The sequence below is a fragment of the Micromonas commoda genome, chromosome 6 (genome assembly GCF_000090985.2).
Source record: "Micromonas commoda chromosome 6, complete sequence".
Classification (NCBI taxonomy): Eukaryota; Viridiplantae; Chlorophyta; class Mamiellophyceae; order Mamiellales; family Mamiellaceae; genus Micromonas; species Micromonas commoda.
Window position 1 is genome coordinate 251,081 of NC_013043.1, and position 16,875 is coordinate 267,955.

The 16,875-nt window shown below is 62.9% G+C and overlaps 10 protein-coding genes across 10 annotated transcripts; 4 read left to right on the top strand and 6 right to left on the bottom strand.

Annotated features, from left to right (window-relative positions):
• Nucleotides 1-1,761: 1,761 nt before the first annotated feature.
• Nucleotides 1,762-4,212, bottom strand: MICPUN_83049 (predicted protein; the record flags this gene model as incomplete). The annotated part of the gene is made up of 1 exon (XM_002503086.1): nt 1,762-4,212. A coding segment is annotated over one exon (2,451 nt), but the record flags the coding sequence as incomplete, so codon positions are not given.
• A 2,282-nt stretch (nt 4,213-6,494) lies between these two features.
• On the top strand, nt 6,495-7,076 carry RSP12 (radial spoke protein 12, cyclophilin-like protein; the record flags this gene model as incomplete). Its single annotated transcript, XM_002502735.1, has 1 exon — nt 6,495-7,076. The coding sequence occupies one exon, from the start codon at nt 6,495-6,497 to the stop codon at nt 7,074-7,076; it is 582 nt and encodes a 193-aa protein (XP_002502781.1).
• A 37-nt stretch (nt 7,077-7,113) lies between these two features.
• Nucleotides 7,114-8,214, bottom strand: MICPUN_82889 (predicted protein; the record flags this gene model as incomplete). Its single annotated transcript, XM_002503087.1, has 1 exon — nt 7,114-8,214. One exon carries the CDS (start codon nt 8,212-8,214, stop codon nt 7,114-7,116), a length of 1,101 nt encoding a protein of 366 aa, XP_002503133.1.
• Nucleotides 8,215-8,604: 390 nt separating this feature from the next.
• Nucleotides 8,605-9,707, top strand: MICPUN_59138 (predicted protein; the record flags this gene model as incomplete). The annotated part of the gene is made up of 2 exons (XM_002502736.1): nt 8,605-8,682; nt 8,811-9,707. The coding sequence occupies 2 exons, from the start codon at nt 8,605-8,607 to the stop codon at nt 9,705-9,707; spliced, it is 975 nt and encodes a 324-aa protein (XP_002502782.1).
• Nucleotides 9,708-9,900: 193 nt separating this feature from the next.
• On the bottom strand, nt 9,901-10,692 carry MICPUN_59139 (predicted protein; the record flags this gene model as incomplete). The annotated part of the gene is made up of 1 exon (XM_002503088.1): nt 9,901-10,692. The coding sequence occupies one exon, from the start codon at nt 10,690-10,692 to the stop codon at nt 9,901-9,903; it is 792 nt and encodes a 263-aa protein (XP_002503134.1).
• Nucleotides 10,693-10,973: 281 nt separating this feature from the next.
• On the bottom strand, nt 10,974-11,642 carry MICPUN_59140 (predicted protein; the record flags this gene model as incomplete). The annotated part of the gene is made up of 1 exon (XM_002503089.1): nt 10,974-11,642. One exon carries the CDS (start codon nt 11,640-11,642, stop codon nt 10,974-10,976), a length of 669 nt encoding a protein of 222 aa, XP_002503135.1.
• Nucleotides 11,643-11,832: 190 nt separating this feature from the next.
• MICPUN_100888 (predicted protein) lies at nt 11,833-12,546 on the top strand (the record flags this gene model as incomplete). The annotated part of the gene is made up of 1 exon (XM_002502737.1): nt 11,833-12,546. The coding sequence occupies one exon, from the start codon at nt 11,833-11,835 to the stop codon at nt 12,544-12,546; it is 714 nt and encodes a 237-aa protein (XP_002502783.1).
• MICPUN_54333 (predicted protein) lies at nt 12,541-13,979 on the bottom strand (the record flags this gene model as incomplete). The annotated part of the gene is made up of 1 exon (XM_002503090.1): nt 12,541-13,979. One exon carries the CDS (start codon nt 13,977-13,979, stop codon nt 12,588-12,590), a length of 1,392 nt encoding a protein of 463 aa, XP_002503136.1. The 3' UTR covers nt 12,541-12,587.
• Nucleotides 13,980-14,635: 656 nt separating this feature from the next.
• Nucleotides 14,636-15,610, bottom strand: RAD51D (Rad51 DNA recombinase 4; the record flags this gene model as incomplete). The annotated part of the gene is made up of 2 exons (XM_002503091.1): nt 14,636-15,460; nt 15,557-15,610. The coding sequence occupies 2 exons, from the start codon at nt 15,608-15,610 to the stop codon at nt 14,636-14,638; spliced, it is 879 nt and encodes a 292-aa protein (XP_002503137.1).
• A 202-nt stretch (nt 15,611-15,812) lies between these two features.
• On the top strand, nt 15,813-16,859 carry MICPUN_108396 (predicted protein). The gene has a single exon (XM_002502738.1). It carries the CDS (start codon nt 15,899-15,901, stop codon nt 16,793-16,795), a length of 897 nt encoding a protein of 298 aa, XP_002502784.1. The 5' UTR covers nt 15,813-15,898; the 3' UTR covers nt 16,796-16,859.
• Nucleotides 16,860-16,875: the final 16 nt, after the last annotated feature.

Consider the following 16,875-nt stretch of genomic DNA (forward strand, 5'->3'; position numbering starts at 1 on the left):
CTTCTTCATCGCGTCAATCTCCTTGTCGAGATCCTTGATGACGTAGTGCTCGTCCAGCCGCCGTTCCCTCAGCTCCAGCACCGACTCGTACAGTTCCTCCTCGCATCCCTCGGGGAGGAACTCCTCCTCGTCCTCCTCGCTGTCGTACTCGGAGTCGTCGTCATCTTCCTCCTCGCTATCGCTCCCGGCATCCGAGGCGCGAGGCTTGACCCGACGAACCTTCTTGAGGAAATACTTGAACAGGATGGCGCGGTGCTCATCGTCGGCAGCCACGATATTGTCGAAGCTGGCGATGACTTTGTCTCGCTTGGCGGTGACACCATCGCGCTCGGTCATCTTGGCATCGAGATCCTCCTCGCGGCGCTCGATGTCGTTGCACAGGTTGACGTGCGCCTGGATGCTCTCCTCCAGACGGCCGTCGAGCTCGTTCTCCTTCTGCTCAAACTTTTTCAGCATGATGAGCTCGCGGTTCAGGGTGAGCTGCTTCATCTCGGCAAGTTTCAGCTCGTACTCGAGTTCAGCCTTCTCGCGGCGCTTAGCGCGGAGGGCGGCGTCGAAGGAGGCGACCGTCTGGCGTCGCTTGGTGACGAGGTACGCGCGCTCGTGCTTCAGCCTGGCGCGCACCGTAGCGTTCTCAGCCTCCTCGAAGGGCGTCGCCGCCGCCGCCGCCACGAGCGACACACGCGGATGAGCCCTCGCCTTGGCCTTGGCCGCCAACGAGTACTCGTCGTCAGCGTCCTCCTTTACCGATGACTTGCGTGCATCGCCCTCCTTGTCGTCCTTGTCCTCCTTCTTCGCGCCGCCTCCGCCGAAGCCCCCAAAGTCGCCGCCGCCGCTCGCCGCCGCCGCCGCAGCCTTCTGCTCCTCGTCGTGAGCCTTGAGCTCCTCGTCGGTGGCGGCCGCCCTGAACTCCGCGGGGTACTCGTCCGCCAAGGGGGTGGCGCTGAACGGTTCGGAAAGGACGGATAACGCCTCGAATCCCTCGGGCTGGTCGGCATCGTCGAGCTCGACGGTGATCTCTGCGATCCTCCTGGCGGAGGAACGCACATCGTCAACCGCGGACTTGCGCACCGCTCGCAGCGCCAGGAGCCGTCTGTTGAACTCCATCTTTATCTCGTGCACAGCCTCCTCCAGCAGGAGCATCTGACGACGCTTGCGGTCGTAGAACTGCTGGTCCTCCTCGGGGACGACGTAGTCGGGCTCAGACTTGAGCTTGAAATCTCCGCGGGTCCTGTTGGCCTCCTCGATGGCGGCTAGGTCGTCGGGGTTTTCGTACTTTGGATCGGGTTTCGTGGCGTTGAACTCGCGCCACTCAGCCTCCCTCGCCTTCCGTTTAGCGCGCTTCTCGGCGTACTTGCCGTGGCTCATGAGCTCAGCCTCGGGATCGAACTTCTCCTCCTCCTCCTCGTCGGCGGCGTTTTTCCTGAAACTCTTACCCGGGGTGAGACCCGCCCTCGCGCCGGTGCCCGCAGTCTTGCGCTGAAGCTCGGTGGTGTGACATCGCTCGATGTCCGCGCGAAGCTCGTCGCTGAACTTGGCCACCCTGAAGCTGGTCACCGCGAAGGAGCGTCGGCCAGATCCGAACGATCTCAGCACCACCCGCTCTGACTCCACAGGGTCCAGGAAAAATTCCTTGAGTCGCTTGAGCTGAAGGTCGGCGCGTTCCTTGAGCCACGCATACTCAGCCTTGACCATCTCCATCTTGCCTTGTGTCTCCGCCTCGACAACCTCGCGGATTCCCGGGTCCACCTCGAACGCCTCGCGGGGCAGGCGCTCGTGCGGCGGCCTCGCCTCGTTCTCAGCGAGGAGAGCCTGGAACTCGTCCCGGAGCTTGTTGATGTAGCCCCTCACGCCGAGCTTGGCCTCCTCCGCAGCCGCGCGGGCGATGTCCTCGGCGAGCTTGATCTTCTCCTCCTCGAACGAGTACTTGGTCGGGTCGGTTATGTCCTCGACGGCTGGGGTGGGGTCCTCGGCGACCGAGGTCACCTCCTCGGCGTCGGTCGCGGGGACCCTCTCGGTCAACAAGCCGGCTCCAATCTTCTGGACGAAGAAGGAGCCGTCGCTGGACGTGGAGAGGAGGAACGAATCGTCCCTGGTGACAGCCGCGCCCGTGACCGAGCCGTATATGCCGTCGTGGACGGCCCCAACCCAGTACGACTTACCCCTCGAGGGAGCCACGCGCACGGTGCCATCCTCGAACGCCTGCACGCTGAGCTTTCCGCTGACGCTGGCGCGGGTGACCGTGAGAGCAGACTGCCTCGTCTTGGTCCCCCGCATCGGATCCTTGGCGCCAAACTGGCACTCCCAGATCTTACCAGCAGCCTCGCCGCCGAGCGCCAGCTCGAAGTTACCGCCGGAGAACGGCACGTACCCGATGTGCTTCACAGGGTACACCGCGATCCTCTCGGCCTCGTCGAGTTCCTTCTGGAGCTGCTCAGCCTCGAGCGCCATCACCCGCTTCTGCTCGATGATTGCAGCCTTCTCCGCCGCATCCGCGGCGTCGCGCTCGTCGCCCACGGGCGGGTACTTTGACTCAACGATGGACATGGCGGTGGGTCGCGGTCGGTTAAACGTGTAGTGCGTGGCGGTGGCCTCGAACTCGAAGGTGATGGTCGAGTCCACAGAGTCGGGCTGGCCGGGTTTCCAGTTGGGCGCCTTCATCTCAAACGCGTGCCCCGTCTCGCATCCAACCAGGAGCTTAGGTTCCTTCATGTTCTCGTGCCACTGAAGCGCGGAGACGCCGCCGGGGGCCTTGGCGAAACCGATGGGCGCGAGGGTCACGCCCGGAAGCTTGGGAGTCTTGGGAGGGCTCTTGGGGTACTTGGCGGCGAGGAAGAAAACTGTCCCGTCGGCTGAGCCGGTGGCGAGGACGCTCCCGTCGGGGGAAAACTTCGCCACCGTCACCCTCTTGTTGTGGGGCTTGAAGCAGTCCACGATCTTGAACCCGTCGGAACACCTGAGCAGGATGCGAACCACGCCGTCGTCGAAACCGGCGATGACGGTTCGTTGGGATCCGTCCACGTACGCAGGCGCCATCTGGACAAACGTCGCCCCCGCGCAAAATTTTGAGCGGTACACCTCGCGCCTCTCCGCGTACGCCCAGAGCCGAACCGTGCCGTCCGAGCCCGCGGTGACGGCGTGATCGCTCACGGCGGAGATGTCCATGCCGTTGATGCAGCCGCCGTGGAAGCTGGTGAGCTGGCGAGACTCGCCGAGTTCGCCACCCTCCCCGATGGCAACGCGCACGATGCCGCCGTTTGCGTCCTGCACCAGCCAGTGGTCGGGCTCCGTGGTGATGATGCTCTTGACGCTACAGAGCCCGCCGGCGCCGTCCCCAATGGCAGCTTCTTTGACCGGCTCGATGAGAACCTCGATGCGGTCATCCTCGGGTTCCGCATCGCGCACTGTGGCGTAGTCCCACCACCTCATGTGCCCGTCAGCGCCGGTGGTGGAGATTGTCTTTGTCGCGTTGTCAAAACGCACAACCTCGATCATGCCTTCGTGGCACGGCTTGAACGCACCGCCCTCGCCGTCCGGTCTCACGAGCACGGCACGGATCAGACCGCCGTCCCATATGAGGAGCGTGCCCGTCTCGGTGCCGGAGATGACCTTACCGTCGGGGAGCTCTGCATAGCCAGAGATATCGGAGAGGTCGACGTTGCCAAACCTGCCGATGTCTCCCTGAAGCTTGAGACCTGTGAAGGTGCTGGCCATCTTCCAGAACCGAATGTGACCGGTACCCGACGTGTAGATGTACCCTGGGAACGTGGGAGAGAACGAAACGTCGTAAACCTCCTGCGAGAACGCCTTGCTGCGGAGCACGATGCTCTCCTTGTCCCAGTCCCAGATGGTGATCATGAAGTCGGGGTAGTTGCCGACAGTGGCGAGCTTGGAGCCGTCCGGGCTAAACCTGCCGCACGAATAAACCTCCTCGGTGCCGCCGCTCAGGACGCGCACCAGACGCAGCGACGGGTACTCGTACATGTACACGTTGGGGTTTGTGCCCTTCTCTCCCACCGCGAAGTATTCCCTGGTGGGGTGCACCATGACCATGCCAACACCACGCCCGTCGATACCATGAAGGTAGGTCTGCTCCTGGGTTTCCAGGTTGAGGATCTGGGTCATGTTGCCGACGGTGAAGATGATCACGTCGTCTGCGAGGTACGCCAGGTTATTACGCTTGACGGACTCGAAGCCGAACGAATGGTACATCTCGACAACGGATCCATCCAGCTCATCGGGCCCCTCGGGCTTTCGCCTGTAGTCGTCAGCCTTGTAATCCTTGGGTCCCTCGGGCTCGGGATCCTCGGGACCCATGTCCTCGAGCTCCTTGGCCACTGCCTGGGCCTTGTCATCGGCCTCGTCGCGAGCGGCGATGAGAGCCTTGAGCTCACCGACAACCTTGGCGCGGAGCGCGGCGAAGTCCTCGTCTTCGCCCTCCTCCATCTCCTCGGTGCGCTTTTCCCAAATCTTCCAATCGCCCTTCGCCTTCGTCGCGTCCGCCAGAGCCTTCCTGACGACCACCTTCATGCGTTCGGCGTGCGCGACACGCCACTCACGCAGCTGGACCGCGGCAAAGAAACCCTTGTCGAGACCTTCGATGTTCAGCGCCGCGTTGACGTCGGATATCTCAGCCTCAAACTGGATGGATTTTGCCTTGACGTCCAGGAGCTTTGCGGTGAGCATGGATATCCTCGCCTTGGCGTCGGGAACCTGGCCGTGGTTTTCGCCGTCGAACATCTTCTCGGCGTCCTTCTGGCGCTCGGCGTCCTTAGCCGCGGCCTCGGCGGCGGCGGCGGCGGCGGCGGCGGCTTCCTCGTCGAGCTCCTCGGGTTCCCCAGTTTCTTCTTCTTCTTTTTCGGCGGCTGGCTCCTCGGCTGACTCCTCGTCGGCGGGTTCCGCAGCCTCGGCAGCCTCGGCGGCAGCCTCGGCCTCGGCCGCCTCCATCTCCGCGGCGTCGATCGCCTCCTGGTTCTCCTCCCTGCACTCGGCCAGCTCCTGCTCGATCTGTTCGACCTCGTCGTCGAACTTGGCCTTTTGCGCGACGAGCATCTCGAGGTGCGACGCGCCCTCATCCGTCGCGCTCGCCTGAGCCTCCTCCACCTTCTTCTGCGCCTGCGCCGCCGTCTCCCTCTCCTTCTTGAGACGCTCGACGTCCTCCCGGGCTTTACGTCCCCTGTGGACCGCCTGGAGCTTGGTCGCGGCGCTCTGCTCCTCCTCGGTGCCCTCGAAGTGAATCGCCTCAGCCGCATCCGTCTGCGCCATCTGGGCCTCAACCTCGGCAACCTTGGCGGCCGCCGCGGCGCGTTCGGCTCGAAGTTTGGCGCGCGCCGCGCGTCCACGCTGTACCGCCTGGAGCTTAGCCGCAGCCTCGTGCTCTTCCTCGGTTCCCTCGAAAGATACCTCCTCCTCGGCTGCGCCCGCCGTCGACGCGCTCACCTCAGCCTCCTCGGTCCTGGCCTCGGCAGCTGCCGCCGCGGCCTCGGCCGCGAGCTTCTGCGCCTTGAGCTCCGCCACCCTGGCGCGCGCTTTACGACCGCGCTGCATGGCCTGTAGCTTGACCGCGGCCTGTTGCTCGTCCTCGGTGCCGGTGATCTCCCCGAGCTCGCGCTCCGCCTCGGCGGCGAGCATCGCGGTCTCCTCGGCCAGCTTCAGGCTCTTCGCCGCAGCCTCGGCCTCCTCCTTGGCCGCCTGCCTGTCAGCCTTGAGCTTCTCGACGTTCGCGCGGGCGGCGCGGCCCCGATGCATCGCCTGAATCTTCTTAGCCGCGGCGATCTCCTCGTCCGTGCCCTCGAAGAGGGGCGCCTGGCCAAAGGAAGGGGGGCCAAAACGGGAATTTGAGCAAAGAGGGTGAAGGGTGGGTGAGTTTGGATTGGAGGAAGGGTCACGCACCTCGTCGTCACCCATGACGACCCCCGGTCTCGCGGAAGACAATAGCCTCCGCTCCTAGACGTGCAGCGAACGGTCGCACCCACACCCGACCTTATCGGCACTGTGGGGGCGCCCCTATGTATGTCAAAGGCGGGGTCAATCCGGGCGGATCTCCCATTGTTTGTTGTCCAGCCAGTGACCCACCTCCACTCTGCCAGAGCCACCTGCCAGTCCGCTCTCCAAAATCTCCCAAATTGGAAACCTCGGGTCCAGAATCGCGCAGTAACCCACGGGCAGCCATGGTGGTCATCACCGTCGCCGGGAAACTGAGCGATGCGCACTTCCAGCAATGTAAGAAGGCCGCCGAGTTCATCGCCACCCAGATCGGGGGCATCAAGCTGGACGTTCGGAGCCTCCTCCCCATCGACTACGATTTGTCCCTCCCTGAGTTGATGCTGCCGTTCTACCCGTCGAGCAGGAAGCACTCGGGCGCGGTGTTGTGCCACGCGGGGCCTGGGAGGTACATCGGCGGCAGGGACGAGTTCATGGCGTGGTGCGAGGACAAGTTCGGGTACACCGACCGAACCCACCCGATCTTCTACGAGCGCCTGGCTAAGACGCACATGAGGGAGTACGTCGCCAAGTCCGGGCGGGAGTACGTGACGATGGAGGTGAGCATCGGCGGCGAGGTGGAGGGGAAGCTGCTCATCGAGCTGTTCACGGACCACGCCCCCAAGACGTGCGCTAATTTCAAGGAGCTGGTCAAGGGCGGGCACGACGAGATCCCCGACGGCGAGGGGTACAAGGGCTGCCTCATCCACCAGGTGCACGTGGGCGGTTGGTTCCAGACGGGCGACGTCGTCAACAAAGACGGCACCGGGCCGCAGTGCTGCATCTACGGCGAATCGTTCGGAGACGAGTGCTTCAGGGTGAAGCACGACAGGCCGGGCATATTGGCGATGGCGTGCGCTAAACGGAACAAGAACGGGTGCCAGTTTTACGTCACCCAGTGCGTGTTGGATTCGCTCGACGGGAAACGGGTGGGGTTCGGGCGCGTCATCGACGGCATGAGGCTGATGAAGATGATAGACCGCGTGGAGACGGACGCGTACCAGCGACCGAGACAGCCGATCAAGATCGAATCGTGCGCGATGTGGACGCCCACGCCGGAGGAGGAGGAAGCGAAGGAGAACGACGAGCCGTAGCGCGACCAAGTAGAAGAGTTTTAGGAATTAAGAGTTATTACACCGTCATTTCCGCGTTGAGCTCCTCGAGCTTCTCCTGCTGCTCCATGGCCTGGCATCCGCCGATGGCCGGGCCGATGTCCCCGCCGATGAAGTTGTCGAGGGGGAAGTTCTGGCCCAGGCGGTGGTCGCTCACCCTCGAGTCCTTCCAGTTGTACGTGCGAATCTTCTCCGACCTGGCGCCGCTGCCAACCTGAGCCTTCCGCCGTCCCGCGATCTCCTTCTGCTGCTCCTCGAGCTGAATCTCGAACAGCTTGGCGCGAAGGATCTGAAAGGCGCGGATGCGATTCTTCAGCTGGGTGCGCTCCTCCGTGCAGAAAACACGGATGCCGGTGGGTTTGTGCAGGAGGTCGATGGCCGTCTCAACCTTGTTCACGTTCTGGCCGCCCGCGCCGCCGGATCGAGCGCTGCTGATCTCGATGTCCTTATCATCAATCTTCACCTCCACCTCGTCAACCTCCGGCATCACCGCCACCGTCGCTGTGGACGTCTGCACGCGCCCCTGCGACTCAGTCGCGGGCACTCGCTGCACCCTGTGCACGCCAGCCTCCCACTTGAGCTCCGAGTAGACGCTGTCGCCGTTAATCTCCACGACGATTTCCTTGTATCCGCCAAAGTCGGCGGCGTTGGAGGACAGGATCGTCGCCGACCACCCCTTGCTCTGCGCGTACCTCTGGTACATCCTCCACAGGTCGCCCGCCCAGATGCCCGCCTCGTCGCCGCCCGTGCCCGCACGGATCTCCAGCATGATGTTCTTATCGTCGAGCGGGTCCTTCGGGAGGAGCGCGATGGTCATCTTCTCCTCGAGCTCGTCCATCTCCCCCTTTAGCGCCGCGATCTCCTCCCTCGCCATCGCCTCCATCTCGGCATCGCCCGCCGCGTCCTTCACCATCTCCCTCGCGTCCGCCTCCTCCGCCTGGCACTCCTTGTACCTGGCGTACATGTCCACCACGCCGGTGAGCTCGCCGAGTGCCTTAGAGAGCTTCTGGAATTCTTTGGCGTCCGACGCGACGTCGGGATCGGCGAGCCTGAATGTCAGCTCCTTGTGCGTGCGCTCGGAGGACTCCAGCTTCTTGATGAGGAAATCGGGCGCCGCCATGGCGACGGTGGTGAATCGCGTCAGTCGGGGCCTCGCGGGCGCGGGAGTGAATCGCGACGTCCTGGGAGCGGACCTCAAGGGCTGGTGCGCGATGCCCATCATTGCGCTCGTGCTCATCGCCATGTCGTCAACCGCGTGGATTGGGGCGACACGTCGAAGTGAAAAAGCGAGTTTCATCACGGGAACGGAACCTTGCCCTAAAGTTATCCGATGCGGGTTCTTGCCGGGGAGTCACAGACCAACAATCTTGAGTCGTTCGAGGGCGAGATCTCGAACCTGCGTGTGGGGCGCCATTTTCCTCTTGATGACTGCCAAGTCAGCTGAGATTTAAAAGTTTCGGGCGGCGAGAGAGCCACGACTCACTTCGCGTCGACCTCCATTCAACGCGAGATGGGAGCCGCGGACAACGAAGAGGTACCGGTCGTCTCGACCGAGCTGTACCACAAGGATTTCGACGCGTTCGTCAAGGTGCGTTCTCCCCGCTTCCCGCCCACCTTACCGACACTTTTTCGATGGGGGTGCCCAGCTTCTTCGTCTCGGCCCCCGGAGATGCCATCCCCGCGCGTCCCTGACCGTCCCCTTTTCCTTCTTTGCAGGCGCTCGGTGCGGCGTATGAGAAATACGGCTTCGTGATACTCCAGAATCACGGCGTTTCCGACGACCTCATCTCGAGGGCGCTCGACGGCAGCAAGAAGTTCTTCGCGCTGGGCGAGGAGGAGAAGAAGAAGTACCACCTGGCGGGCCTCGGCGGCGCCAGGGGGTACACCGGCTTCGGCGTCGAGACCGCCAAGGGGTCCACCAAGTACGACCTGAAGGAGTTCTGGCACCTCGGGAGGGACCTGCCCCCTGGGCACAGGTACGAGGACAAGATGCCCCCCAACGTCGATGTCGAGGAGGGGGAGTTCACCGCGGTGACAAAGGAGATCTTCGCGGCGCTGGACGCGTTGGGCGGAAGGGTGCTCGAGGCGCTCGCCGTGCACCTGGGCCAGCCGCGGGAGTACTTCGGCGACAAGGTGAACGAGGGTAACTCCATCCTGCGGGTGATCCACTACCCGCCCCTGGCGAGGGACGGCGAGGACGGAGCCGTCGCGCTCGCCAACGCGGGCCACGTCCGCGCGGCGGCGCACGAGGACATCAACCTGATCACGCTGCTGCTGGGCGCGGACGAGGGCGGACTTCAGATCTTGCGCAGGGACGGGACGTGGTTGGACGTTAACCCGCCGCCCGGGTGCGTCACGTGCAACATCGGCGACATGCTGCAACGGCTGAGCAACAGGCGGCTGCCGTCCACGACGCACCGGGTGGTGAACCCCGGGGCGGATCGGGCGCATCTGCCGAGGTACAGCATGCCCTTCTTCCTGCACCCGAACCCCGACTTTGTGATCGACACGTTGGCGACGTGCGTGTCGGATAAGTACCCGAACCAGTTCCCGACGCCCATCACCTCGGACGATTACCTGCAAGAGCGCCTGCGCGAGATCAAGCTCAAGTGACTTTTGAGCGGGGCGGGGGCGACTGCGGTTTTTGGGGAACGCGGGACGGATCCGGATGACGTGCGGCGATGACGACGAGACGGAAGCGAGCACGGCACGGCCCAAGAAGAGAGAGGGGACGACGGAGTAGCACCCATAGACGATTCATTGAAGTAGACGGGACATTCAACGGTTCTCATCGATAACATCTCGGCTAAAAATTGAGCGTCGAGGGCATCGGCCACACGTTCTCTCCGTCCAGATCCACGTCCAAGGGCGAGTCGTACACCTCGAGGAACTCGGTGAGCGTCGGTGCACCCTCCGGCTGTTTCAACAGACCCATGAGCTGCTTGAGCGTGGGCAACTCAGGCGCCACCGCAGATATGTCCTTGAGAGCGAGCTCCCTCTCCCCCGAGCTCATCCCCCTGAGCTTCATGCCCAGACCAAGCACGGCGACGTTCACGGCGCTCGTCGCCTTAAACACCCTCTCCGGCTCCAACTCCTCGTACGCCTCAGCCGTCGGCGAGTTGACGAAGGACGCGTACACTCCGGGGCCCGGCAGCACGAACTTGGCCATGTCTTCTGTGGTGCTGACCACCCTGATGCTGGTGTACTGTCCCTTGTCCGCTGCGACTCTCTCGTGCGCGCTCTCGAGCTCCTTCGCGACTTCACCCACCGTCGACGTGGTCCCTTCCACCGCGACGACCGTCGCCTCAGGGTACGCCAGCACCGCGCACCTCGCGTCCGCATCCCCGGACCCCGCCGCGGTGAGGATCTCCGTCCAAAATGCCTGCGCCTCATCCCTGCCTGTCACCTTCTCGCGGTTCTCGCACAGCATCACGATCCGCGCGGGTATTACGCCGGGGATCTTGCACGCCGCGTCTCCCTTGACGGTAACAACCCTCTCCTGCACAACGTCCAGCAGGGAAGGTCGCTGCATCACCTCGTCGATGCGGTCAATCTGCTGCTCCTCGACCGGTTCGGCGACGGCACCATTTTCGGCCATTTTGGGAACCAGTGTTGATCCCCGTGACTCGCTTACTATGCTGTGTTCAAAGGCCGTTGAAGGTTCGAGTTCCTTTTGGGTGTATCCCGAGGACACTCACGCGGGTTCGCAGAGCGAGGGGAGAAGCGTGCGGGCGGCGGCTGGTACCTCTGAGCCCGGGTTGAGAACGAAGGCTGGAATGCCGTAATTTCGAGAGTGGACAACTTGACCCTGGCGAACTGGCGAAAATTACTTGTACAGAGTGACGAAGTTTTACACAGTCTTGCGTCCTTCCCGCTTCTTCAGCATGTTTCCTTCCTCTCCGAATCCGGTACGCAGCATGACTGCCCGTCCTGGGCGAAGCATCCAGCGGATGGCGCCAGCGCGCACCCTGAGGGGAAGCAGCAGCCGTCGTTAACCACTGCAACCTCGTTGGGCGCTTCGCTTATTTCGTTGAGGGTGACGCCTAGCCACTCCGAGCACGCCGAAGCGGGAACTCGCTTCGCTGCAATCGTCTGTCTTTGCATGGCCTGTTTGGCGAGCTGATCTCGCGGTAAGACCTGTCTGGACTTCATCTCGTCTTTGATCTCTCCGCTCGCGGACTTGTAGTAAGAATTGTAGCCACCGTTGTAGCCACCGTGAGAACCACCTCCGTAATAGGGAGTCCCGCACCAATAGTTCGAGTAATAGTTGTAGTGCGGGTAAGAGTACGAGTAATAGTACGGGTACTTATGTCCCCAGCCGAACCAGCCGAACCAGCGGCCCTCCGATGTGTCGGAATCCGGCTTGCCATCGCGCTCGCGGGTGTCTGGGGTGTGTGAAAGTTCTTCGAGGGCGCGCTGCCCTGCAAAAGTTTCCTCCGAGGTTTTGGCCGAAGCAGTGTTCTCTCGGCGCGAGGTGCTGGCTGCGGCGCTCGAGGCTACCAGGGCGATGACAAACGCCGTCACTGCGACGTATCTTATGCTGCTCATCTTGTGTGTCACGGCTGTCGTGCGTGGTCGGATGTGCGGTGTGGGAGGGGGGTTGGAGGAAGCAGCTTTCAACTGTCTACTCCAAGGAAGTATTTCTCGGAGGTCTCGTCTTCACAGGCTTCTTCACGGCAACCTCCAAAAGTTGGAACTTCAAACACCGGCCAGGCACGGGCACGGACCGACTGGCGAGATGGCGGCGATAAGCGACAGCGACGATGATATCCCACCCTATAGCGACCTGTCTAGCGTCTCGAGCGATTCGAGCGATCGAATCCGGGGCAACGTATTCCAAAAGGCGCTGTACAGGGTGGACCGCGCTCGCGGCAAGACGGAGGACTTTCTCAACGACATCCACGAGTCGTACTCGTTCGACCTCGATCCCGAGTACAGGCTGAAGCTGCAGAAACGGTTCGACGGATGGGGCGTGGGCGCCAAGTTCGACTTCAAGTCCGGTGACTGCAGGGTCAAGGTAAAGAGCGCGCCGAGGCGAGGGGGCGAGGATGGGTTCAGATTCTGGCGATGGTTCAAGAAGGTGGAGGTGCAGCCGGAGGACGGCGACGTGGAGGTCTTTACCAAGAAACTGCAGTTCGGCTACCTCAGCTTGCAGGGCATTGGCGGGTATAAGTCGGCCACCAACGGGTTCAACGCTCGGTGGAAGATCGAGACCACGTTCTGGGAGAGCTCCCCGGCGATGATGGCGCTGCGTCGCTCGGAGGTGGCGTTGGATCCTGACGAGAGGATCAAGATGGCGCTGCGGTGGGACCTGGACGTGAAGCCGCCAAAGGCTGAGGGGGGAATCGGAGACGGGAACGATGGGGGATACGACCTGGACCTGGGCACGTACCACGTCGCGATACCCAGGCTGGAGCTTAAGGTGGATCTCACGTCGAAGGACAGATTGTAGTGGGAACAAAGAATCAAGTTGAATAAAAAATCAACACAGTTTCACGGCGGCGTGAGCTTCTCGTCAGCTCCAAAGTTTATCTCACAAGCGCCAGACCTCTCGCACCCGTACAGCAGCTTGAACGCCATGGTATCGGTCATATCCTCCCACTGCATCTCCGTGCTGTTGAGCGCCTGCTCTAGCGCCGGACGCTCCGTGTCTGGCACCTTGATGCCGAAGAGCACCTTACCCTGCGCAGTGCCGTCCGAGCGGTAGTGCGTCATGGTGATCTGGAACTTGGGGGATACCGCGTTGAGGAACGTATCGAGCGCACCCGCGCGCTCGGGAATCTCCACCTTATAGCAGCGCTCGTTGCTCACCCCTGTCGACCCGCCCACCATGTGCCTGAGGTGCAGCTGGGTGGCCTCGTCCTCGGTCAGGTTCTCGGTGTTGATGCCGTTCTCCCTCAGGTTCTTTATGCAGGCCTCGAGGTCCTTCTCGTCATCCACCGAGACGGAGTAGAGCACCACGGCATCCGCAGACTCGGTGACCCTGTACTTGAACTCGGTAAAGTTCACGTCGGTACCGACGAGCTCGACGAAGTGCTTGAACGAGCCGTTGCGCTCAGGTATGATGCTCAGCAGGGTAGCCTCCTGCTTCAGACCCCCGTCGGCGAGCTGAGACACGACGCGCAGGCGATCAAAGTTCATATTCGCGCCCGACGTGATGGCCACCACATTACCCTCGATCCCGTGCACCTGCCCGTACAGCTTGGCCCCCGCGACCGCCACCGCGCCCGCGGGCTCGAGGATGGATCGGGTCTCCTCGAAGACGTCCTTGATCGCCGCGCAGATCTCATCCGTCTTGACCGTCATGACCCCGTCCACCAGCTGCTGGCAGAGGTCGAAGCACACGTCCCCAACCTGCCGAACCGCCACGCCGTCGGCGAACCCGTCCACCTTGTTCAGCCTGCAGATCTTGCCGTGGAAGAGCGACTGCAGCATCGCGTTGGCACCCTCCGGCTCCACGCCGATGACCTTCACGTCCGGCCGGATGGACTTGATGTACGCGGCGATACCCGCGATGAGACCGCCGCCGCCGACTGGAACGAACACGTACTCCACGCTGGGAAGCTGGCGCACCACCTCCATGCCGACCGTACCCTGCCCCGCCACCACGAGCGGATCGTCAAACGGCGGCACAAACGTCCTCCCCTCCTCCTCGGCGCGGCGCTTGGCGTACGCCTGGCACGCGTCGTAGTTCTCCCCCTCCAACGCGACGGTGGCGCCGAGCCTCCTCACCGCCTCGACCTTGATGCCCGGGGTCGTCACCGGCATGCAGATCACCGCGTCGCATCCGAGCTGCCTGGCGGCGAGCGCGACGCCCTGCGCGTGGTTACCCGCGGATGAGCAGATGACACCCTTGTCGAGAGACTCCTGCGAGATCTGCGCCATGCGGTTGTACGCGCCGCGGAGCTTGAACGAGAAGACGGGCTGGAGATCCTCGCGCTTGAGGTGGATCTTCACGCCGTACTTCTCGGCCATCTTGGGCGCCGCGTCGAGCGGCGACTGGACGGCGACGTCGTACACGTTCGCGGTGAGGATGGCCCTGAGGTACCAATTGAGGCGCTCGGCGTCCTCGGCGCGCATCACCCCGCGGCTCACGGCGCCCAATTCGCCGGGTTCAAGGATCATATCTTCGGGGAAGACGTCCATGATGTCTCCCGCCTTGGAGTGGATCGGAACCTGGGGCAGGATCACCGCCGGGCCCTGGACCTGCGGGGGGCTGATCTTCGGGGGGTCCGTGATAGCCGCACGGACCGTAACAGAGCCGCGGGAGCGAACGCGAGGAGCGACCCTGGCGTGGACAGACGCGCCATCTCGCCTTTCGAGGTTAACTCGGAGGCGCTGAGCCGCGCCGGCTGCGGCGAAGACGCCGCAAGGGGCAGCGCACGGGGCAGCCGCCATCCTGAAATGGGCCCGTTCGCTCGGCGGATAAACTGAACCTCTGAACGCGGTTTTTTTTTTGTGCTCCCCAAGAGCCTTTTTTCCACCTCGGTTGCTATCGTTGCTGTTATCGTTCTTGCTACTGTGCCTAAAACCCCGAAAAGTTAGAGCGTCCTAATGCCGTCGCCGACGACCTTGAAGGCGCAGCTCGATCCCGTCCCCGGGCCGTATATAACCTCCGCCGTGCAGCCCTGGGCATCGTTCCCGTGGCCCTTCCCGAGGCACACCCGCCGGTGCGGCGTGCTGGTCCACCGGGTACCCAACGCGGGCTTGATGGAGGCTCCGCCCCTGTCGTTACCCCCCGCGCTCACCGTATGGTTCGTGTACAGCACCGCGCAGTTGTGCGCGGGGGCGAGTGATCGAAGCAGCGACGCGGTGGACGCCATCATCGTGTATCCCTGGTGGTGTAACCGCGTTATGACCGGCGACAGTAACGACGAGAGGCTGTCCACAACCAGCAGGCCCATGTCCCTCCCAATGTCCACCACATCCTGATTACCTTCCAATCCACCATCGCCCGGAACACCAGGGTCACCCGACAGACCCAGCGCCAGCTCCTCCAGGACCTTGAACAGCGTCAGGATGTCGTGCACATTCAGCACGGTAATGAGGTCCAGGGTGAGCGAGAGGTGCTGCTCCACCTCGGCGCTGTCCGCGTCCGCGGTGACGAACCCACGGTGAAACTCCTTAATCCTTTTGGCGCTGAACCCACCTCCGGTGTCCAAGTACACAACCCTGTGGCCCAGCGCCGCGGCGGACGCGGCAGCGCTCAGGCAAAGCTGCGTCTTGCCCGAACCCGCCTCGCCTGTGAGCTCGGTCACCTGACCCTGTCGGAGGCCCCCCTCCAGCAGGTCGTCGATGCCGTCGCAGCCCGTCGGCAGGAAATTGAGCTTACTGAGCTGCTGCTCTATCGCGGGACCGTCGAGGATCTACGAATGGGAGAGGGACAGGGAAGAAGTGGGTTTGAGCTTGGCGTCGTCCGAAAAAGATGATTCGTGGGAGGAAATGCTCGAGATCCGTCTCACCTGCGGGGCAACCTCGAGGTACAACTGCTCCAGTCGTTCCGCCGATAGCTCCATCGCGCCGCCGTCTTCAGGCGCGAGGAGCTCCCGGATCTCATCGAGCTTGCTTGGCGCCATCGGGACTGACGGGAAGGACCAGCCGTTGTTTTTCTTGGCAGGGCTCTCGAGTTTCGGTGCCGACCTGAGGGCTGACGGAGTTTCAGGGATTAGGGCAGAACCTCAGCAGCTCAGACCGGAGCGCACACGACGACTTCGAGCTTCATACCGATGTTCGCAACTCACCTATCACGCTCTTTGCTGGCCACCAGGCCGAGGCTAGCGTCCTCCTCGCGCTGCGTCAACGGCATGGCGCGCGGAATGTCCCCTTCGCTCCACCGTCCTTCTCAGCCAGCCGCACCGCGGAAGTTTCGATGCGGGGCGCACGCTTGGTCGATGCCTCGGGGATCCCTCCGTCGCGATGACCGCGAAGCACGATTCGGCTCCGGACTATCCACCGTGGTCGCTGGTCGCATCAACTTCAGGAGGAACGTGTCCGCGTCGGCGAAGCCGAAGGGGGGCAAGAAGGAGAGCGACGACGATGCGATTGACGACGGCGAGCTCGATGTTGACGAGGACTTTGACGATGCCGAGCTCGCCGAGATCGAGGAGAGCGGCGAGAACGAGATCGAGACCGACGAAGCCTTCTTCACAGGGGGAACGGAGTGGGGCCAGATGGGGCTCGACGTCCTGAGGGAGGTTCTAAATGAGGACGAGTTCGATGGCGAGCTGGAAATTTTCTCGTACAAGGTATCCGCCGAGCGCAAGAGGATCTACATCAGCATCGACGCCGTGAACGACAAGTTCGGTTCCCCCACGCTCGACCAGCTCGGCGCAGTGAGCCGCACGTACAACACGGTGCTCGAAGAGAAGGGGTTCCCAGACGACGTGGCGCTGGAGGTTGCGTCCCCCGGCGCGGAGCGACAGTTGCGGCTACCGCTCGAGTTGGAGAGGTTTAGGGATCTGACGATGAAGGTGACGTACGCGGCGAGGGCGGAGGAAGACGGCGCGGAGGGGACGCGCACCAAGGTACTAGACGTTGAGGACATCGACGAAGACGGATCGCCCACGTTCAAGCTCGCGGACGTCGAAGAGAACAGGCCGCAGGCGAAGAAGGGACAGGGGATGAACAAGAAGCAACGCGACTGGCGCCTTAAGCTTGATGTTGGCGACATCTCCAAGGCGAACCTCTACGTCGGGTTCTGAGCGTCCGAACGTTGATGAATGCCTTTATCGCTACTTTATTATTAATGGGAGCCAACGTCTCGTTGGCGGCCGCGATTTCC